Source organism: Heterocephalus glaber, unplaced genomic scaffold (assembly GCF_053883595.1).
Source record: "Heterocephalus glaber isolate CG9 unplaced genomic scaffold, H.glaber_assembly_v1.0 deba00001550, whole genome shotgun sequence".
Lineage (NCBI taxonomy): Eukaryota > Metazoa > Chordata > Mammalia > Rodentia > Bathyergidae > Heterocephalus > Heterocephalus glaber.
This window is the reverse complement of record NW_028258343.1, coordinates 12048048-12071392: the sequence shown is the minus strand read 5'-3', so window position 1 is coordinate 12071392 and position 23345 is coordinate 12048048. Positions and strand designations below refer to the sequence as shown.

The following is a 23345-nucleotide window of genomic DNA, read 5'->3' as shown; positions in this document are numbered from 1 at the left end:
TATGTACACACATCTATTAATTTTTTCAAGGTAGTAGATGAGATACTTAGACTTGTGTTCTTGATTCCTAGTCCAAATTATTGTCTCATGGGACACCATTCTTATGTGTATTTCATCATGAGATTTTCTGAAGAAAAATCAAGTTTTTTTCAATTGTTTCATGTAATGTAAAAAACTAGACACCACCAAATTGCTGATTACAAATGAAATTCGTAAGTAATTAAATGTCAGTGATTATAGGGCCACAGTCATGAGAATCCAGTGCTGTATAATTCCCTAAACCAAATAACCTCCTAGTCTTTTATGATAATAATACCAGGAATGAAGAAGAAAATCATGCATTACATTTATTTAATATATACAGACTTTAATAAAGTATGTGTGTCAAAGGCTTTCGATATATTTTTGAGGACAAGGGAAAAAGAGTCTGAATGCCATTACTGTTTTAGCTCAGTACTTTTCCTGAGGAGATGCTAGTCCACCACTGGAGGTGGACTTCCATTCCACTCAAGATCTGTCCTTGGCCCTGACCTGCGTGCGCTGGTCCCATTGTCAGCGTGTTGAGGGTATGCTGGGCTAGTTCGTGGTAACAAGGCATGGAAACAGAATCAGAATTTAACAGGACAGGCCGAACCAATGGAGTTAGTCTAACAACATGACTTTGGGAGGAATATATGAAAAGCTGTTCACTTGGGCTTTAGGTGCCAAGTGTATATTAAACAACTGATTAGAAACATGGGTCGAAAACATCAGCAGTGACACAGACTTGGGGACTTCCTTGGCTGTTTGCAGCCTGTGTTGGAACTGCAGAGTATCTGAGAGTGCTCCTCACCTACTCTTCAGGCTGCTGGCAGTCCCGAGAGAGCTGTTGTCTTTGCCATCTTTTGTATCATAACTGTGCGGCTGCAGGTCCCACAGTTTAGGTAGAACTCTGGGATTTCCTCAGAATGGAGCACTAGGAGGCTGAAGGAGCTTGGGATGGCCCAAGTGCACTGAAGAACGGGTGGTGCCTTACCTGAGGGTGGAAAGTCCCTCAGCCAGGACAGCTCCTTGATGTTGGAGGGGCTGTTGATGTTGGAAGATTTCGAATGGACCCAGGGCAATGAGTGAGTTTTCTTCTGGGTCCAAACTTCCAGGGATACCATGGGTAGAATGATTTCTAATAGTGTAAGTTATCTGAAACTGAAATGGGCCGCCTTTCTCTTTTCTTTTTTCTTTTCTTTCCTTTTCCTCCCTTTTCCCTCTCTCCTTCCCCCCCTCCCTCCCTCCTTCCCCCTCTGTCTCTGTGTACTAGGGGCTCGGGGGGGGGGGGTTGAACCTGGGGCCTTCACACTGCATCTTCAGCTCTTTTTTATTTTTCACTTTGAGGCAGGGTCTTCCCAAATTCCCCAGGCTGGGCTTGTGATCCTCCTGTCTCAGCCTCAGGGAGTGTTGGGACTACAGGCACGCACCACCATACCTGGTTTGGGCTGCCTCATAAGAAAAACTTTTTTCTTGACGATAGAGTTTTCAAACGAACAACACAAGTGTTTATTGTTAGTATTTCAGGAGTGGCTCTAGTAGTAGTTACCATTTATTATGTATATACTATATGTGAAACTGCTTTATATGCATGATTTGTTTAATTCCCGCAGTAGCCCTCAAGTGGATATTATTAACATCAGTTTTGACCTAAGGTAACATGACTGATAAATAGCAGTGGGGTTTAAAACAGATAAATAGGTGGGATTTAAAACTAAGTATTAAGGTGACAGTTCAGGTCCTTAACACTGCACTCACCCTTAAGCCTAATACGGTATTTTGTATTTAAGGAAATTTGATATATCTTCAGAAACTGAAATTCGATTAATAAGTAACCATCTTTATTTTGTTCATTATGTTAGTGCTCTGTTCTTGGTAGTTCAGCATTCTAGTATTGAAAAATAATCCTTGTTTGTTCATCCTGTATAATGATTTCTCCTTACTGTTGAGGTTTTTTTTCCTTCGAAAAAGGATTGATATGTTTCTCTGTGTAAATGATGATGTTAACTATTTTGATTGTGGCCTTACAGCTTTACCCTCTACTTGCTAGAGGAAAATAATTTCCTGCTTCTTTAACCATTGTTTATAACTGATCTGACAGAAATTTAAGCCCTGCATCGTTCAAATAATGCTTAGAGGATCTGTCGGATTTTTGTTTTCCAACGAAGGGAAGCTTTTGAAAACTGAAATTTAGGGAAATGCTCCTGTTATTTTGATATATTGACTCTTATTTCTTGGGGGTACAGGAGATCGATGTGTTTTATATGAATTTTGTAGAGTCAGAGAAGAAAGGGCCAGAGTTAGAGAGCTTAGGTTGAGAGTTGGAAGCCCTGGAAAGGAAGGACCATAAAAGTGTCCAGAGAACAGTATGCTCAGGGCTGTATTTGCTGCTTCTCTGGGGCCTGAGGTCACCCTGGCAGATGGGTCACTTGCCCTGCAAGCACTCATGCTAGCCTCGGGGACAAGCATGAGGTCGCTGCAAAGTAGAAGAACAGCTCCCTTCTTTCTCACAATCCACTTCCCTGACCCTTGCTCTGTGTGTTCTTCCTCGTGCCGTTCTGCCTCCCAGGCCTGACCCTGTCTGGGGAAGCGGGGTGGCGAGGGCCTCCTGCTGGAACTGCCTGTCCACTGGATGGTGACACAGACACCACGCAGCAGCGAGGAGCCACAGCTCCCAGCCTTACTGCCAACAGAGAGTGCTTGGCTCAGGACTTCAGCTGTGGCAAGGACTTTGGATCCTGATCTGAAATGTGTTAGGTTGAGGCGACCTGGCATTGTTGCTTGATATTTTTTAAAGCCTGTATTGTTTTCCAGAAAATAGAAAGCTGGTATTCTATGGTGATATGCCCTGGTTTTTTCCTCTGATATGAGTTGACCAAATTGCTTTATTAGTTTTCCTTCCTCAGTGACCTTCTGTCATTCACAGAACCTCCCTTTCTCTCTTGCTCTCCCCATCCCCATACATAGCGCACACAAATTCACACACACACCCCTAATTTGCTCGGGAGATCTGTCATACAGACATGTAGACATACATGTATGAACATTTCCACACACATTTGGGTCACTGTCTACCTCCACCTCTTCCCTCCTTTATCCGTAGGCTACAAGCCCTTTGAAGATATGTCAGGTTCCTAGAACTGTCCCTAGAAGACTGAAGATGCTTGAGCAGTGTTCATGGAACTAAACTACATTTGACTCCAAATAAGTCAAATTACTTTCTCTTCATTTTTGTGCATTTTTGTTTTATTGTTCGTTTCTTAGAACCTGCTAAATACACTGCACTACTCTAGCAGTGGGGGAGAGGGTGGATGGAAAGCAATGAGCAAAACAAAAGCAATCCCTGCTCTTCTGGAGCCTTACACACTCATTACCAGCAGAAGCTGATGTTGTTACATCTCTTCATCTGGAGACAATTGAGTTTACATTGCATAGAAAAGGAAATTCTGAGCAAATACCAGAACTCTTGCCCCTAAATTCATCCTGATAGTCAAAAGGCAGTTTTGATTACTAGATAGTTTCTGAGAAGTGGGGAATAGGAACATGCACCCGTACTGTCCATTAGTTTATGCAAAGAGGAAAAGCTGACAGGAGATTGTCCTTGAAAGTCGAGGATGCTTTTGCATTTCCTGGGTCATGAACAACTGATGGAACAGGCCTATAAATAAACTGGACCATGGCTCATTACCAGGATCCGTGTGGAGTGAATCATGGTTTCTGGGTTGGAGTAGATTCTAAACTGCACAAATGTGAGGATTGACCTTCCTTGGCTCTGAAGAAGATATTTCACATTGTTTAAAATAATTTCATCTATATACAGAAAAATTATAGAAAAGAATCAATATACAAGCTGCATGTGTTTTGCAATTCTCTATTTTTAAATGAGTCTTTGTATCTTTGGATGCATTAACCTCCTCATATTGCTCAGGCAGATGGATGCTAGTGTTTACATGGCTTGATGATATAAGAGCACTCAAAGGGGACTGAAGACATTTGCAAGGAAAAGAGGGTCACATGCAAAATCACAATAAGTAGTGTAGATTTAGCAGAATAGTTTGACATTAGTAATTTTTAAAAACTTTTCAAATGGTTTTATTGCAGAGTTGTGCATTCTGACTGGTCTTGCAGTATGAAACAATTAAAATTACTTAAATGGGAAACATATAATGTGTGCTAGAAAAATCCTTTAAGTTCTGGTGGTGCTTTCTGCTTGCTTGATCTTGAGCATGCTCTGTGTCCTTTCTGATCTTCAATTTCTCCATTTAGGAAAGGTGGAAAATAATGCAGACATCAATGTGTCATTTCAAAAAGTAAAGGAGACAGTATATATGAAATAGCAAACATAAAATATGTCATGCACTCTACTCAGTAAAAATTGTTGTACATTAATAATTTCCTATTGAACACTAAGGTAAATTTTATATTTTATACATTTTGAATGGATTAAACTTTAAAATAATTTGAAATTTCATGGCTAAATATATTACAAAGCATACCAAAAAAGGTACAGGAATATGCTGACTGTACTCCTGGTAGTAATAATGCATCTCTCTACTCCAAAGATTCTTCTAGTTGTAAGAAGTATCAGCCCAACAAAACCAATTTGAGCAAAGAGAACAAAAGTATCCAGATCCAGATTACTGCGTTTCAAGTTCCTATGCACTGGAATGTACCATGCCAAGCCTGTGTTCGTTTTGTTGGCTATTTTTTTTGTTTTGCTTTGCTTTGCTTTGTTTTGTTTAGCAGAAGCAACATTTCTATTTCCTCTCAGTTACTCTCTGTGGTACTGTGTGGGCTCCATGCCTTTATTCCTGACTGGTTTTCCCGTCTGGCCCATCTTGCTTGGTCCAGGTTGGCTGGCAGCCCCTGCACTGCTTCCCCACTTCAGAGACAGCGCTGCACATGTGGCTCCCCAAGATCTTTTGTTTGACTCCATCAATACCCAGCTACCAATTCCTGAGAAACATCTTCTGGTTCTTTAAGTGTACATTATTTTCCATCCATTTCATTCAGTGGACACTTAATGTTTCAAGCCTTGAATTTCCGTTTACCAGCTCTGCCTTCCGATTTAGATTTTGTCCTTGAGGGCAGGACTGTGTTGGCTTCATTCCGTGACTCTAACACCTGTGGCAGTGCTTGACCCATAACAAGTGATCACTAATTTGTTTATGCCATTAAATTCTCTGTGTTGAATCCAGTAGAGGATAATGAAATTAAGAGTTTTCATTGTTTACTATAATTAAATCCTGGAATTTAATCATTATAATTTCATTACTATAATTAATCAGATATGTCTACAGATATTACCTTTTCAGATTCTTGTATTCCTAAAATTATCTTTTGTTCCTGGATTTCACATATAAGTTTTTCTTCTGTTTGTACCATGATTAGTAAATCTCACTTCTGACTGCAATTTAACCCATTTTTCTAGTTTTTCACTTAAATTTATACACATTTGCCTGATTTTATGGCTTTTTCTAAGATGAAAATAGTTCATCATTTCACTCATTCATTTTTTCATCAAATATTTATTGATAAACCACTATATTCCAGGCAACTTTTCAGTCAATGGATAGTGAACAAAACAGACCGTCCCTGCCTGTGTGTTATTTCCTTTCCACCTGAGAAATTTCCTTTAGAATTTTTTGGAGTGGATTTGCATGCACAAATTATCTCATTTTTTGAACCTTAATTTACCTACTTTGTTAAAAGATATCATTCCTGGATATACACTTGTATGTTGACATTTTTTTCTCCAGTCTTAATGACTCCATTACCTTCTGGCTTCTGTTGTTTCTCACACACAAAAAAATCTATGAACATTCATCTGCTGTCTTTTAATATTTTTGTCTTTGTTGCTGACTTTTGACAATCTGCTTTGGTTTGGGCTTTGAGTGTACCGTGCACTTGTGGACAGATGCATAGCATATCCTACTTGGGCCTCAGTGATGTGTGTCATCAGGTTTATTAAATATTCAGCATTTATTTCTTAACATATTTTTTATTCAACTCTCTTCTCCTTCTGGTAACTCACTACACAAAGGTTGGATTTCTTGATATCGTTCCACAGGACACAGAGGTCCTATTAATTTATTATCAACTTTTGTTCATTTTACTCTCAATTTGTTCTAGCATTCTCTAGTCTTCAGTAGTACTTTCTAAAACTGGCTAAAGAAAAGAAACAATGAAATGTTTATTTTCATAGTTTTCAGCTCCAACAGTTTTATTCTCCTTTTTATTTTCATGTTTCTCTTTCATTTCTTAAAGTGTATTTAAAGTTTATTTTAACAACATCGTCTGCTGATTCTGTTATCTTTATTTCTTATAAATATGTTCTTATAGTCTTATTGTCTCTGGTTAATGAATTACATTTTCTGGCTTCTTTGCATAGCTAATAAGTTTTAATAGATTTTACATTATCTGGTGCTGTTTTTTTCCTTTAAAAATGTGTTGTGCTTCTGGCAGATAGTTACTTTCTCATCACTCTTTTCTCTCCTTTCCTTCCTTCCTCCCTCCTTCCCTCCCTCCCTCCTTTCCTTTCTTCCCTCATTTTTTGTTCCTTTGGGTTCATTTTTTAAGCTTTCTTAGGCTATCCTTGAAAACAAGGACAAGTCTCACCATATGTTGAAGCGGGAACTCCTATAGGGTTTTCCACTGGATGCCAAAACAGCAGGCTTCATTTGACTTCTCAGAATTGTTCACCTTACAGTTCCTGAATGGTTCATTGCCCATCCTCACAGAATATTATCCTCCACAGGCACTGTTGAACATTCCACAGAACTTCCAGGAGACTTCTGTAGTGATTTCTGGAACTCTTTTTTAGAAACATTCCTGACCATGAGTTTGTATGACAAATTCTAATAGCGTCATTCTCTCCAAATTCCAGCCTTTGTCTCTTCAGCTCAGAAAGACAGCTATGCTATGCCTATATTAAGATCCAGTTAATGCCTCTGGTGGAAATCTAGATCAAAATCTGTAGGACTGTGATTGGGGGTGATCCCAATACCACCTTCAGCTTCAGTAATTCCCTAGAAGGAATCATAGAACTCAGAAAAGCTGAGCTAAATTAGCAAAGAGAAAAGATGCATAAGGCAGGAGTTAAGTTCCAGTTATCTTTTCCCAGTAGACTTACAAAGACAGCACTTCTCTCTCCCAGCACCAAGTAGTGACAATATGCATAAAGTGTCGCCCACTATGGAGGTTCATGCAAGCCTTGTTTACTAATTCCCAAACTTACTGTCATATACAAGTCTGCTCCTATTTACGGTTTCTCTCAACTGAGGGTTACATTGTCTGGTTAATGTCTCAGAATACATAAAATAGTGATGCCTCAGTTGTCTCATGGCTCCAAGGCTGGAACTTTTTAATCACTTGAGCAGCAAAGCTGGAAAAAAAATCAGTCTACTTTGTGTTTGTAATTTTGCCTGATAGTTGAACCGAAAATCCATCTTGAAAAATACCTGTAAGATCAGCTGAGAGTGAGTCACACTCTGTGTCTGGCCATGGACAGAAAGGTGTGATGCTTCAGTCTAAGTGACACTGTCACCCAGAGAACATTGCTTGGGTTAGTGTGTTACAACATGCATCGTTGTGCTTTTTTTGCCTTTTGTTTGTATAAAATAGCATAAACATGGCTCCAAAGAATATTAGCAATACCAGCAGTAAAGCTAACAGGAAAACTGTGAGAACCACGAAAAATATTAGTTGACCTTTATTGTTACTGGGACAAAATACAAACACTCCTAACTTAAAGGAAGAGAGATTCATTTTGGCTTAGAGCTTTAGAGGGTTTAGTCCATGGTTGGTCCGTCCCTTCACTGCAGACCAAAAGCAGCATGGTAGAAGTGTCTGGTTTAGGAAAACTGTTTATTTTATGGCTGCCCAGAAGCAAAGAGAAAAGAGAGTAGCTGGGGACAAGAATACACCTGCCCAAGTCACACACAGCCCCAGTGACTTGCCTTTTCTGATCAGGCCCCACCTCCTAATGGCACTTTTAGCTGTGAACTCCTTAGTGGATTAATTCACACAGATGAGTATAGCACCACCATGATGTAATTATTTAAGTTCTACCTCTGAATATATTAGAGTTTTGGGAAGCATTGTAGATCTGCACCATAAAATTTTGCCCCTGACCCCATAAAGGTCTCATGTTTATTTATTATTTAAAATATATTTAGTCCATCACTAAGCATTGTTAAAATCTTAATAGTTTTAGCATTGTTTAAAAGATCAAGCCTAAAGGTTTTTTTTTTGAAACTCAAGGCAAACTATTACCTGTGCGTCCCCATGAAAATTAAAGAGTTAATTTTTTAAACATTCAGTGGTACTGGGAAAGCAATTTTATTTTAAATGGGACAAGTAGAGGGATAGAAAGGAATGAAACCAAAGCAAGACTGAAAACCAGTAGAGCCAACATTAAATTTTAAAGCTTTGTGTGCCAGGGCAGGTTGTAACAAGAAGTGAGTTGTAAAGGGCTTTGATGTCCTTGCTGGTTGTAGCCCACATAGCCTCTTTTTTGCTGTTTGTTAGCAGATAATCCATCCACGTTCCTGGCATATCTGTCTTCCTGGATGTTTGCTGTACTTTTACTGTACTCCACCAGCTTTACACACTGCCCTCTCAGAGTAACGCTGCCTAACCTTTAAGACCTTTTAAAAAATTTGAGTGGAAGCTTCTGTTACTCTATACCACTTTCATTTTATTTGTAAACCAGCACCATGTGGATGACAGCAAAACTGTCCCTAATTTGAGCAGTAGCTAGGCCCCTTCAAACATGGCTGCAGTAAACTTTGAATATCTGGATGGTTGAGCACAGAGAAATGAAACCTAGCAAATCATTTTTTTTTTTAGGTGGCCTTTTTTTCACTGGGGGCCAGGTGCTCTTTTTAAAAGTGAAAGTATTATACTTTTGCATGCTTGAACCTGTGATATTTGGAGTGTTGCTGATTCCAAAGATGCATTTAAACCATCTTTTTTATTGTCCTGATATAAAGTATTGGCTTAAAAAAAACTATTAATCTTTTTATTTACCATTCTCCTTTCCCCCAATTTTTATAGGTGGTGCCTTTTTGACCAAGCTTTATATTATTTGGCTCTTGTTTTTGTCCCTGATTCTCACTATAAATTTGATTAAAGGCAGCCATTACACAGATTTAAGCTGCCTTAAATTTTTATTTTGCCAGATTAATTAGTTCACGGCCCTTAATCTCATTCTCCCACAAAGTCTCAGAATGTGAGGAAAATGAAGTTGAACATTTTGCCAGCGTGTGACACACATGGCTTCTTCCATTTTTTTAATAGAGTTTTCAACTGAAACCTGTTCCTCGCTGTTATTGTTTTTAGTATTTTGGTCTTTTGAGCTCCAACCAAAATTATCCATCAGGCTTTGCTTGTAGCATTCCAGGACTTCTCTAAGCCACCAGCTCTATACATTTCCAAACTCCTCCTGAAAACCAGTTTTAAAACCTTCTGGACTACACAGTCAGGTATAGTCAGAGCAATGACCCCACTCCTGGTACCGATCTTCTATGTTAGTCAGTTTTTCCACCAATGGGACAGATAATTCAACACCTGAAATTTAAAGGAGGAGAGGTTTCTTTTGGCCCACAATTTTAGTAGGTTTGCCCCATGGTTCTAATGCATAAATGGCATGGCTGAAGAGGTTGGCAGAGGAAATTGGTTTAAATTGCGGCATCCAGGAAGTAGAGGAGGTAGGAGCCTGGAGAAAGAAGACACTGGTCCAGGTCATCCACCTAGTAAGTTGCCAGTTCTGACCAGGCCCCAACTCATCAGTGGATTAATCCACATATAAATATAATACCCCCATGATCCAGTTGTCTGATAAGTCCCTCATCTGAATATATGAGACTTTTAGGGAGCATTGTAGATCTAAACCACAGCATGTCCTTTTTGTTTGTTTGTTTGTTTATAAGGAATATAGATGTAAAATTTTCTTCTTGAAGTTGTCTTTGTCAGGTGTCCGAATAAGTCTGGTCTACTGCAACAGAATGAAGAAGATTCCCTCCTATATTTACCTGATTGAATTTGGAAGCCAGGTGTGGTGATGCACACCTGTAATCCCAGCACTCAGAAGGCTGAGGCAGGAGGACCACCTTGAGTTTGAGGCCAGCCTGGGTTATATGCATAGTGAGTTCAAGGCCAGCCTAAACTAAATAGACAGGCCCTGTCTCAAACCCGCCCCCCCAAAAAAATCTGGCAAAGATTGTTACTGTTTTCCCTTAAAAGTTTATTGCATTCACTAATTAAACCATATGACTCTAGAGTTTTATGTTTTGAGTGCTACCTCAGATTTTCTGTTTTCTTGTGTTAACATTTACAGTTGTGTCTTTCAAGAAATCCACTGGTTTTATATGTTAATGAAATCATTGCCATAATAATGTTCATAATATTCCCTTATCTTTTTAATCTTTTTATTATCATTAGTATCTTTAGAGATCATCCTCTGGATTTATAAATATGCTGTATTGTTCATAGAATTTGAATTATTTCTGCTCTTTATTGTTTCCTCTCTCTTGTTTTTCTTTGTCTATTTTTTTAATGTGAAAACTTAGATCACAGATTTTTAAGCCTTCTTTTCTAATACACATTTCTCACTGCTCACTATTTCATTTCCATACCACAAGTTTTAATTTGATGTGTTTTCATTATCATTTTTTCCTAAGTATATTTTTACATTTACTCATGGATTTTTCTCTCAGAGATTATTTACAACTGTGGTTTTTAATTTTCAAATGTTGGGGATATATTTTATATATGTGATTACCTTTGTTATCTAAATTAAATTCAGTGTGGTCAGATACCATGTTCTGTAAATTTTCAGTGTTAAATCTGTCAGCATTACAGACCAGCTTATAGTCCTATGGGTAGATATTCTAAATATACTTGAAAATAATAGCACAGGATTTTAAAGTAAAATTATATTTTCTAAGGTTTTTAAATTTAGTATTATATTAAATTTGAGTAAGAGGTAAGTTTTGGTTGCATAATACAGCACCTAATGCAAAATGGAAGAACCTCTGTGCTGATATTGCCATTTATTTTACTTTTATGTCATACTATAAATCTCACAGTGTAATTATGTTTGCTTCAGTTGGCTCTCTTTTCATGAATTAGGAGAGAAATAAAAGAGAATCTTTTGATATTTACCCATCCATTTGTATTTATTTTACTTTTTATTCCATCCTGTAGATCTGAGTTTTCATTTGCTATTCTCCCTTTCAGCTGAAATCTTTCCTCCATAGCATCTCTTGTTGTTCAAGTCATTGGTGACAAATATTCTTAACTCTTGTTTATTTTAGTTGTTTCTGTCCTCTCATGAAAAGATGTGTGACATCTTTGGGCCACTGAGCAATTCTTGTTTGCTTTCCTTTTCAGAAAAGGGTCATCCTTTCCAGAATCCCAGGTTTTTTAGAGTTTCATTTCTAATACATTGTCTGGAGCAAACCCTTGTCAAGGTCTCCTATTCTTCAGTGGACATTCAATGTAGTGTACAACTCCAACTCTTGGCCTGGTGCTCATTTTCAGCCACCTGGGTCATCAAAGACAGCTAGAAGCTTCTACTCTGGGTTTGAATTCACAGTTTACTTTTTGCCAGTGATTCTTTCCTCAATGGGAGCAGAGGATGCCAAGTTACAGGAGTTAAACATTTTCAGCATTTCTCTGTGTTTATAGCAGAAGTGATCAGTTTAGGAGAGCACAGTGGCCGTGTCCGCTTAAAGTGCCAACATGACAGTCTGCTTTTCCCCTTACATTACCATATGGAGAGTTGTAGGATTACAAATAATACCCAAACTATGATGTCAGACTTACTCTGCAAGCTTTTCGTATTTATTCATCACTTTTTCCATCATTTGGTTGATGTTCAAAGGATCATCAGCACATTCACCAGTTAACTAAGAAATTTTGGCTACTCGTCTCCATTCTTATTGTGATATCTCCTGTATGCTCAGTAGAATAATATATGTAATTTGTTAAGAAATAATTGCAGAAATTTCAACTTTGCTCTGCTACATTTTGCTCTCACAGGTCTATGGAAATGCAGGACCTGGCAAGTCCTCACACTCTTGTTGGAGGTAGTGACACTCCTGGTAGCTCCAAACTGGATAAACCTAATCTCAGCAGCACATCAGTCACTACAAACGGGACAGGAGGTAAGTGTGTCACCCCAGAGATACCCAGAGTCCCAGCTCAGTGTTTGTTTTATTCTCACATCTTAGAGATCAGCTAATAAATGAGTATCTTTTCATCAATACTATAATCAGCATTAAATACTAGGAATACACAGTATAGTATAGTATAGTATAGTACAGTATAGTATTTTTTTTTCTATTGTTTTCTTGAAATCTGTGTTCCTCCTCTGTAACTGGAAACATTCAGAGAGAATAGATAGTCCTAAGCAACATTTTGAAGGCCTATAGAAGGTCTTTCTTTTCTGTATTTTTACACTTGTATCACTTTTTAGATTTCTTTTGGGTGGTAAAAAGAAGTTAATCCCATTTTTCATAAAAATAGTTATTTTAAAATGGTTTTTGAAGTACAAAATTATTCATATCTGCTGTATTTTCTTTTCAAAGAGAATAATACCATAATGCCTGGTATTTATTTTAAAAAGGATTGCGTTGTCCAGGTACTTTTTTATTTATTAGGCTATAATTGCACTATAACATATGGCAGCCATAACAGCCATTATTTCAGATATTCAGCTCTATTGTTTTTATATGATCCATTCAACTTCTGAGAAGATAGGATCTAATTCTGTTAGCTATGTGAATACAGGGACTGTATATCTATTTATACACATATACAATATGCAAGTTGCATTTTAAATTATTCACAACCATTTTGAAATTTTGTAGATTTAAGTAAAGTAAAATTGGCATGAAATTTGTTTTACTTTATAAACTTTTCATTTGACTGGATATTAGCATTTGCCACATCATATTTTCTTTTAAATTTTAACTAAATAGCTATGAAATCTATATAACTATTCCCATTTAATACAGAATAACTGTGCAATCTAAAACTTTCTTTGTCAAATTGTGTGCAGTGCAGCTTACCTGTATTTAACGTTTTACAGCAAACCTTTTGTAAATTAACACTCTCCTTGTTATAATATTTATTTGTCTCTAAACATGCATCTGTAATGTCAGCTAATTAATTATGAGATTACAAATGTATAAGAATATTTAGAAATGACTACTGAAATAAGAACATTTACATTTAAACTTTAAATTGAGTACAGATAGTAAAATTGAGATATCCAAGTACTCTAGCATCAGATCTTGAGTTCATGAATGATCATGTGCATGTATTTAGCTGAACTAAAATAGACCTGATGAACTAAAATGTAGAAGTCATGCAGTATGGTTGTACTTTTGCTGAAACGTCAGAAGCCAGTGCAGGGATTGGAAATGACTCAGTGTACACACGGCAGGTATTCAGACAATGAACTTTTATACCATTCCTGTTCTCAGGGGACAACATGACTGTTTTAAATACAGCAGACTGGTTGCTGAGTTGCAACACCCCCTCTTCTGCAACAAGTATGAGAGAGAATGGTACACTGCATGTGTTTGGGTGTGTGGGTTTGCCCCTCTGGTTTGCTGTCTGTTGCTATTTCTATGTTTGCATCTCTTCTCTGTGTTCAGTTTTTATGAAGAAAAAGACGTGAACATCCCTTTTAGTTGTTTATGGTAACACTTGGCTGCAGTTTTCTTATCAAGTGGTATTCTAATCTTAGTTTCCTTATATCAATACTATTCTTTTCTTAATTTTTAAAATTATTTCACAAAATAGTATTAGTTTTTTCATGTATTAGTAATATCATGTATTAGTTTCTAACTGCTTATCAGTTTATTGTGTGCTTAATTCAGTCCAACAACAGCCAGGCCAATCAGAGCAGTAGAAGCAATGTAAACGTACAGTATGTACCAACTTAATTATCTAATAACCCATAGGCATTCATAATTACAATTACATTTTAATTTAATTAATTTAAAGTTAATTTTAATATTTGCTTTTGTACAGACTTTTGTAACCATTCCAAAACACCTAAACTGGCGTTAATAATCAATATCCCATCACTTTAAAACTTCTCAATGATGAAAACTATGCATTTAAAATTATAAATGAATATTAAGAGTCAAAATGTTTTGATCTATAAATATTCATTACGTTGATAAACAAATTCATAAACAAATTTTCTCCTACATCGAAGGTCAATATGATATCCAAATTTGAAAATTAAAACCATTACACTGCTGCAGAACCACCAGTTTTAGGACTGAAAAGAAAAGCTCATGCCTATCGCAAATAGGCACGGTATATTTACCAATGTTATTCTCCAGTCGTTTTTGTTACGAAAAATTATTTTTTCACAGAACAGCTTTTGTATTTTCTTTATTAATATCTACTTGTATTATATGAAAATTTAAAAATTTTTTAAATGTGCTTGTCGTACAAACAGGTAGAAAAAGCACACTTTGGCCAGGACTTGCTCTACCTCAGGTTAAATTAGAAAATATGACCAAGGAAAGAAGGGTATTCCCTTAGGCTCAGCATTTACATTGTTTAGTTTTTATTTCAAATACTTGCGTTTTCATACTTGAAATGTAAGTTTCATACTTAAAATATGTTGCCAGAATTCAGTATTTCTTAATTCTAATGCAGGGGTGTGTTTTTTGGTGAAGAGCCAGATAATAAATAGGCCATATCATCTTTTTCACATGCTGAGCTATGACATTGTAGTGCAAAAGCAGCCGTACATTGTATATAAATGAATGCGTGTGGCTATTTTCCAGTAAAATTTTTCATAAGGACCTTGAAATGTAAGTTTCATTTATTTTCTCTATGTCGCTAAACATTCTAAGTTTTCTAATTTTTTCTTTTTTTTTGGGTACTGGGGATCAAACTCAGGTCTTTGTGCTTGCGAAGCAGGTGCCGGAACCACTGAGCTAAATCCCCGGCCCAGTTTTCTAATTTTTCAAACAGTTAAAATATAAAAAACATTGATAGCTCATGAGCTGTCTGTTTCAAAGTAGTGTTAGTGTAAACCAGGCGGCCGTTCAATAGTGAATATAAACAAGTAATATTTAGTAATTTCTATCTCATCTTAAAGGTGAAGTGTTAAATTTTCCTGGTTCTCAAGATTAATGTTGTCTCATGTGGCCACATGGAAGGAAGAACAAAGACCTGTGTGCGAGGGGCACCACGAATCTGGACCTTGGCAGTCTACTTACTGGCTGTGTCAGCCTGAGTATGTTATTAACCTCTCTGAGCTTCAGCTCCTTTCAGTAAAAGGAAGATCAAATTCCTAGCAAGACTTTTTGTCATTAGATAATGTGTACAAATTTCTTGGCTGTAGATACCAGTATCTTTTTCTTCCTGATATTAATATTTCCATAATAATTTAGCAGCAGTTTTTAAGGAAAGTACAAGCGTGCACTGTCTTTAAAGGACTCCAATATTTGGCCAAGTGAATTCTTTTGGATTTAGGCATGTGTACCCTGGACCAAAGACAAACTCTTGGTACCAAAATGTTAACCATAGTTTGATTATTAGTAATATAGTCCTGGTGGCATACTGACATGAAAATTCTAAGGAATTTTAATGACTTTTATGGCAAGTATTATATCACAAACTCAACATTTGTTGTATATGCTCTCCTCTTGAGAATGAACTATTTTATTTTTAATTCTGGGTTTTATTGTTAGAATTGGATCACTCTGTAAAATTGTTGCAATAAAACAAAAGGCAAATGCTAAAATTAATGAATGGCTTTTCAAGATCTTTCTGTTAACTTGGAGAATAATTTTAATTATATATTTTATTAATATAAATAGTATCACTTTAAGATCCTATCTTCATTGGTGTCGCTTAAGCATGTTGCATACTTTCTTAAAGTAATTTAACATATTTTACCACTTTAATCCTAACTATACAATACACTTGGAGATTCATACTGGAATCAAGATTTTCCTTTTCAATTTTTATCATTTGTAAATTTATTAAACTGTAAAATATGAAAAGTAAAATAAGTACAGTCATACCTTAGCAAATAAATTATTCAGTTGTCAGGTTTTGTTGGTTGCAATGGACTGTCTTCTAACTATTCAGTCTCTAGTTGTTACCCGAAAGGAGCCGCGAGCAACGCTTAAACAAATAAGCCCAACTGTGCTCAAATTAAGTTTATTCATCAGCAATGGAATTTTAATTTTGGGAAATTTTCACATTGCAATATGTCATTCTTCTTTTGATATCTTCAGCCACTTAAAAAGAAAAAAAAATATTCTTAGCTCATGGATCATACAAAAGCAGGCCATGGGTCAGATTTGCCTCAGCCCCTGATGTGGATTTACGCACATATGTATGAAATATGTACAAATAAGAATTCATACCAGTTACAGAAAATCTCCTTCCAGATAAGGTTAATTCTAGATTCTAGTTTGCTAAATGTGCCTGGTGTCCCAGTGAACTATACTTTGTATATGAAACTGTTTAGTTTTATTGTGCATGCTTAGGACGGGTTCTAAAATAGTTACTCCACTTTCTCACTTATTAAGATGTGTCGAGTTCCCTATGATAGGTCAGGCTCTGTGCTGGGAACTGGGAGCCTGGTAATCTAAAGAACAGGCTGCTAGCTATCCAGAAACCAAAAGCCCAACAGAGGAAAACAGACGTGAAAATAAGGAGTGCCAGAATGTGTTGCAGGTGACTAAGGCAGAGAGAGGGAGTATTTGATTCTGCATAGAAAGAAGAGGAAATTTTGGAGAAAAGATTTCAGAGAACTAAAATTCAGACATTGTGATTAGCTATGTTGTGTTTTTTAAACTTGAACTTGATATATAAAAGAATCCTGAATAATTTTAACATATAGGTGATTGACTCAAGTGTAATGATTTTATTTCTGAATGTTATTTGTGCAATAGGACAACCTACTACTGTGACTCTGCGCTTTTAAAATTTTCTTTTCAGAATGAAAATCATAAATTCTTTTATAAAGTTATTTCATTAAATTGAATCCTTTGTGGATAGTTAGGAATGAAAGACACTCGTAGACATTCATAGGGTTTTTTAAACAAATATAAATAAGAGGTTATACTGATGATTAAATCTAGTGAGTAGTGCTTAAGGATTGTAACCTTCTTCATCTTTTTCTAAAATTGTTTGCAGAAGTTAATATCAATATATCTGTATCTCTCTATATCTTTAAATGCACACCAGTGTAAACACAGATTTCTGGAATGCAAAATGTAAATTACACGGGTCACTTTTCAAGAATTCAGCCTGATATTGCAAGAAATGAATTTGAACTTTGAATTATGATAATAAGATGGACTTTCTTCAAAAGTTCAAAAGACAATATAAGGAGATAATATAATATATATAATATAATATAGATTATATATATAATATAATATAGATTATAAATATAATATAGATAATATATATAAAGCTTGTTTTGAAAATACATGTATAAAAGTAGGGACAAGGACGATTCTGTAGCATAACCAATATCTGACAATAATTACATATGATTTGGATTTAGTCTATAGAAACCAATTATTTTTAAAGCTAAAAATGCAAAATCTGACCAAGTGTTTGTGTGTGTGTGTGTGTGTGTGTGTGTGTGTGTGTGTGTATATATATAATGCATATGTGTGATATATATGTATGTATCTTTATATATTTAATATTTGTCTTTATGGACAGCAGCTAAGTTCCAAGTAGATAAGTTGTCAGGAGGAAATATGAAATATGCACGTATTTTTTAACATAACAGTTCTGTACATGGTGCTGTGAAGTTATTTTTTCCCACTTTTAAGGAAATAAACCTTAACTCACTTATTTTGAATATACAGAGAGTAAAGCCTCAAAACTTTTCAAACTATGATTGTTTGAAATAAAAGCTTTTGATATGTGAATTTGAATTTTCTTGAAAAATACAGTGTTTTCCTTCCATACAGGGTTTTGGCTTCTATTTTATAGTATGTTATGATTTTGGACAGTGTCCTGAAAATAAAGTTTAAAAAAAACTGTTTAAGCCCTATGTGAAATTAAGAAAAGAAAGATACATGTTAAAATATAATTAAACATTTCAATGCATATACACTGAATGAGGAGTTTTACAAGTTTTTAAAAAATAGATACAATTCTAGATTTGTTGTATTAATGAATATCTTCACAATTGTGCTTGCATATATATAATAAAAAAGTCTTCTGTCATTAGAAGGGTTAATAGTATATTTCTCAAATCACAGAAACAATATAAGACACAAGAAAATAAAAGATACTTCAAACATATTTGGAACTTTAGTGAATATTACTTCCATTTTATAGCTTTATCTGTAATTATTATATAATGTATATTTCACAATAGCAACCTGTCTTATTAATATCAAGATAACACTTCTTTGTATTCCATTATCTTGTTAATAACTAAAAGCATAAAGACTATTGATTTCATTTCTGGGTTTTCTAACATTTATTTAAACAAAGTTTTAAATTTTTTTTCCCGATACTGGAACTTGAAGTGAGCTACATCCCCAGTCCTTTTTCCTTTTTATTTGAGATATGATTCTGCTAAATTGCCCAAACTGGGCTCAAACTGTGATCCTCCTGCCTTAGCCTCCCAGAGTGCTAGGTTCACATGCATGTGCCACCATACCCAGAAAAATTATGTATTATTACCTAATACTACTTTTCTTTAAAAAGTAAAACAAAAATAACTTTGCAGCTCTGGAGGTCAAGAGATGTCAGGCTTTCTTAATGTGAAAATTTATTTATTGTGATGCTATAATAGAATTATTTCCCCCATTTCTTCCTGTTTTACCCTTACAGCATAGGAAAAAATAATATTACATTAATGTGCACCATTTTCTTCCAAATGTTAGCCTCAGTTTTTGGTTTCCTGGGGCTGTAAAATCCATGCATTTCAGTACACTGGACAAGTATTTACAGTGTGCATCTTATCATATACTTTCTAGGGATTCCTTTTCTTAATAAATGAATCATCTTTTTCTTTGCCTAAAGACCATTAATTTTTTAATGAAATATGTTACCAATTTAATGAGTAAGATCAAAAACTCTCTCACTCTTCTTTTGATCATCTGAAACTTTCAAATCAAAGAGATTATAATCAAAATGAATACTAAGATGTTTAAATCAAATCTCAAAGTTAAAATCCAAAGGAACAGCACAAATCTCTATGTCTGGCTTCTAGAACTGTTTTGTTCTCTCTCAGCTCACATTCCACCCTCACCTCATTTCAAGAGTGAAATCTGCTATTTTTAGTGGCATAACAAATCTATTTCACAAGTATCATTTATATAGATATCTTTGAATAGGAACTCATCCACAGTTAGAATTTAAAGGAACTGTTCCTTGTCTTAATCTGGCTGAAGGCGTTGGCCTATGTGTTTTGTCATAAATATCAGAAGTAAAATGTGGATAGTGCATCATAGAAAGTAGCCTTTGCGCACATCTAGGTCATTCTCTGGAATTTCTTCTGCAAATGTACCACCTGCTTTCAAATCCTAGCTCTTTTCAGTTGTATGAATATGGCCAAGTTGTTTTTTAATTTTTATTTTCATTAGTACATGCCTGAAGTGCATGAGTATTCACCATGGGAAGTCGGTACATGCACATAACACATTATAATTCTTTTTTCATCTCCTTTTCTTCCCCCTCCCTCCACCTCTTGGTCCCCTTCCCTTTAGCAAAAGATCCATCTCCCTGTTTTCTATTATCTTTTATTTTTCTCTTTTTATGTAAGAAAAAATATTCAGTATTTAAACTCGTGTGTCTGATCTGTTTCACTTAACATTTTGATCTCGCCACTTTTGTTCAATAAGAACTCAAAACAGCCAGAGCAATCAGACAAGAGAATGAAATAAAAGGGACAAATATAGGAAAAGAAGAAGACAAATTATCATTATATGCAAGTGACATGATCTTCTACATAGACGTCTGAAAAAAAATTCCATCGAAAGATTCTTAGAATCAATAACCAAATTCAGCTATGTAGCAGGATGCAAAATCAACTCATGGGCCAGGGATTTAGCTCAGTGGTTCTGCCGCCTGCCTCACAAGTGCAAGGTCCCAAGTTTGATCCCCGGTACCCCCCCAAAAAAATCAACTCATAAAAATCAGTAACATTCCTTTATACCGATGATAAACTCACTGAGAAATTCAGGAAACTATACCTAGGAGGATATTCACAGTAGTATCAAGAAAAATTAAATACTTGGGAAAGTTATTTATCTTTTCTGCACATCACTTTCCTCTGCTGAAAAGTGACGATTATAATATTGTCTACTGACTGTTATGGCAGTGAATGAATTAATACTTAGAAAGCTCGGGAAAAGTGCCAGGAATGTATTAAGCACCTTATGATTGGATGCTGTTTTTCTCTACTTTTAAACTTGCTGCTTCTTTTTGTGTTATAAAATATTTCAAGAGGAAGAAGTGAACACATGCCTTAGTATTCTATTCTAATATCTTACAGTTTCCATTTTTAATAAAATATCCTTGATGTTTCGTATAGAAGATAACCTCAATTCTTTCATTCTCTTTGCCTTTGTGAAGAGATACTGTTAGGAACATAAGTCATTTTCATACCTGAAGGCAGCCTATTATGGAGGAAAGATCGCAGATATTAAAATTAAAGATCTGAGTTCAGATCTTGGCTCTGTAATCTTCAACATTAGAACTCACACATTCCTCAGCTCGCCTAAACTTCAGTTTCCTTCTGTGTAAAATAGAGTGATTTGTACCCTTGAGACTTTTTAAATGATTAACTAAATGTCCATGGTCTAGCACATAGTGAACTCTCAAATGACTTTGTAGCACTAAATAATTTTTTAGTGGTAGGTATAGCTGTCGAGCAAGCATAGCTGTCATGTGAACGATGGTGCAGATTACTACTAGAAACTAGTAGCCACCGATTCCGTTATTTTTCATGGCACAAAATGTTAGATTCATTTCTGATTATTATTGCTATTAAAAGATAGGTCAATTTTAAATTTCGCTTTTGCTAAGATAAGTAATCCAGCACTTGATTTTCTCTTTCCAGCCTTTACAGTTCACCTCTGAATCTTTTAGCAGGTCATTTTATTATTAAATCATAGATGCTAAATTGACTCTGAGCTCACTGAGAGTCCAGTTAATTCTATTTATGTGGGAGGATTATAATCATCAATTAATACTTTGCTAACTGAGTAACAGTACTGGCTTGATTGGGTACTGCATGGCCCCACTGTTCCTTTTTGGTATATTCATTCCTAGTTGGCTAGTTTTCAGCTGTCTTTTTTATAGTCTTCTGATTGCGTCTAAGTTGTTTAACTATACCATTCCATTTATGACTAGCAAACAGAAGAGGTGTTAAGTAGAAAACAGTTTACTTTATTCCCTTAGTGCTGTGATACACAGACTAGAGCTTTGCCAACACAGGGAAAATATGGTGTGAACAAATGGGTAGAGGCTTTATCACCGTGCCCACTCTGCATCTAGTAACAATAGTGTGTGCCAGGCTACTTTATCGCCAAATGAGGGTTTTGCCAAAAAGACACCACGTGGAAGTAGAAATAACACATTACAAGAGTTTTCAGAAGATGTTCTTGCTGCTATAGAAGTCGTCTCTTAGTCTATGTTTCTCTGTATTACATATTAAAAATTAGTACACTATTAAAATTCAAAGTCCAATGCTTTAAGCGTCCTTGGTCTTTTTTTATAGTAGAAAATTTACTGAGTGCTTATCTTTCACCCATCACATGACTAAGTTCATGGTTTCTGTATTTGCATATGCCTCCACTATACTCTAATGCGATCGTCTTTTTAAAATATCTTTTGGAAAACGTAAAATGTAAGCTGGTAAATCTCTTTGTTGTGATTTGGATTAAATGTGCTGATTCCTCTTTTCTGTCTCTTGACTGTCTTAGAGCGTGCTGACTGGAGTTAAAATACAAATAGAGAACTGCTGTTTCGCTTTTTAAGCTTGACTGCCATTAAAAGCCAGACTCAGAGAACTAGCTTAGCCAGAGAATTTTAGGAAAAATCCTTTATAAATGCATGCCCACTTAGAAACTAAATTAACAAAACTTTCCTCATTGGCTTCTCAAGTTTTCTCTTGCATGCCCTGTAAGCCAGCAAAATCACTAGTAGAACAGTCAGAGTATTTGATATGAATTTAGAAGTAAAACTCACATGTCCTTATTCTTCTACATAGTGTCTCTTCTTGCAGTCAAAACAGAGCCTTTGAACAGCAGTGAAACCACAACCACGACTGGAGATGGAGCGCTTGACACTTTTACTGGGTCAGGTAAAGCCTTTAGCTCGTGTGTCCTTCCGTAGACATGTGGGTACACGCTCATCTTCCTCCTGGGGAATAGCGGCGTAAACATCAAAGCAATTAGAACTCTCACCTTAATAAAATCGTCAATAAATTCACTTCTTTTGGAGACCAAATTGTTCTAAAATTATGTATCTTTAGAAATCGTGTTTGGGATGGTTGGGGCTAATTTTCAGTTGATGGTGAAACAATCCCATGGCTTTGTCAGTAAAGATAAGTGGAGCTGGCTTCCCTTGTTATTCCTTTGTGCCCTGTTTAATTAATTAATAATTAGGTCAGAATAGCCTACTCTGTTCCTTCAACCTGCCCATTTAAATGACATTAAAAATCACCTTCTGTCCATCATCCTAGATGTAAAACTATCCATTTGATTCTTTCTAAATAACCTTGTTTCCCCTTTGGGTTTAAAAACTCCTCCTGTGTAAGCAGCTGAGTGACAGGTTTGAAAGGTTAATGGGCTGCTGGAGAACACATGCTGGTTGCATTAGAACCCAGCTTCTGAGAGCAGTCTGTGCTTCACAGAGAACAACAGTGTGACTTTAAGCATCAATCCTTTTTAAGTATAAATACCTGGTAACTCCCAGATGGGTACAAAGAACATGAATTTAGTTGACTTAATTAAAGATGTTTTGTTAAGTTATAGTATTTTGTTTGGCTTATTATCTGATAAGAGAATTTTTTAACTTGAGAAGTAATGTGTACTCTCAGAAAGATGAACATTAAACCAGTAAACCTAGAAAAGTATTTATGGCAATTTAAACCTTGATTCTGTTAGTCTGCTTTAATATACTGTACACTTGTCCCTGTTCTCATGTGCAAGGATTTTAGGTTATGCTTTATGTAAAAAGAATTGAACTATGTCTTTGAGGTTACTGTCATTATATCATTTTCTTTATATTTATGGATCCAGATGATCCAGCTTTATTTGTTTACACCAGTTGAAAGCAGTTGTTACATA

The 23345-nt window shown here is 35.7% G+C and overlaps 1 protein-coding gene across 8 annotated transcripts in view; it reads left to right on the top strand.

The window, feature by feature from the left end:
- Positions 1-23345, top strand: part of Eya4 (EYA transcriptional coactivator and phosphatase 4) — a 144447-nt gene that overhangs the window by 61235 nt on the left and 59867 nt on the right. For 2 of the 8 annotated variants that reach the window (XM_087190090.1, XM_087190089.1), the window contains exons 3-5: positions 12067-12191; positions 13515-13583; positions 22265-22357. In XM_087190090.1, coding sequence (XP_087046216.1) covers positions 12071-12191; positions 13515-13583; positions 22265-22357 — 283 coding nt within the window. In that variant the 5' untranslated portion in view covers positions 12067-12070. The remainder of the gene's footprint in view (positions 1-12066; positions 12192-13514; positions 13584-22264; positions 22358-23345) is intronic. The other 6 variants (XM_021259271.2, XM_087190092.1, XM_087190095.1 and 3 more) reach the window with 4 other exon arrangements.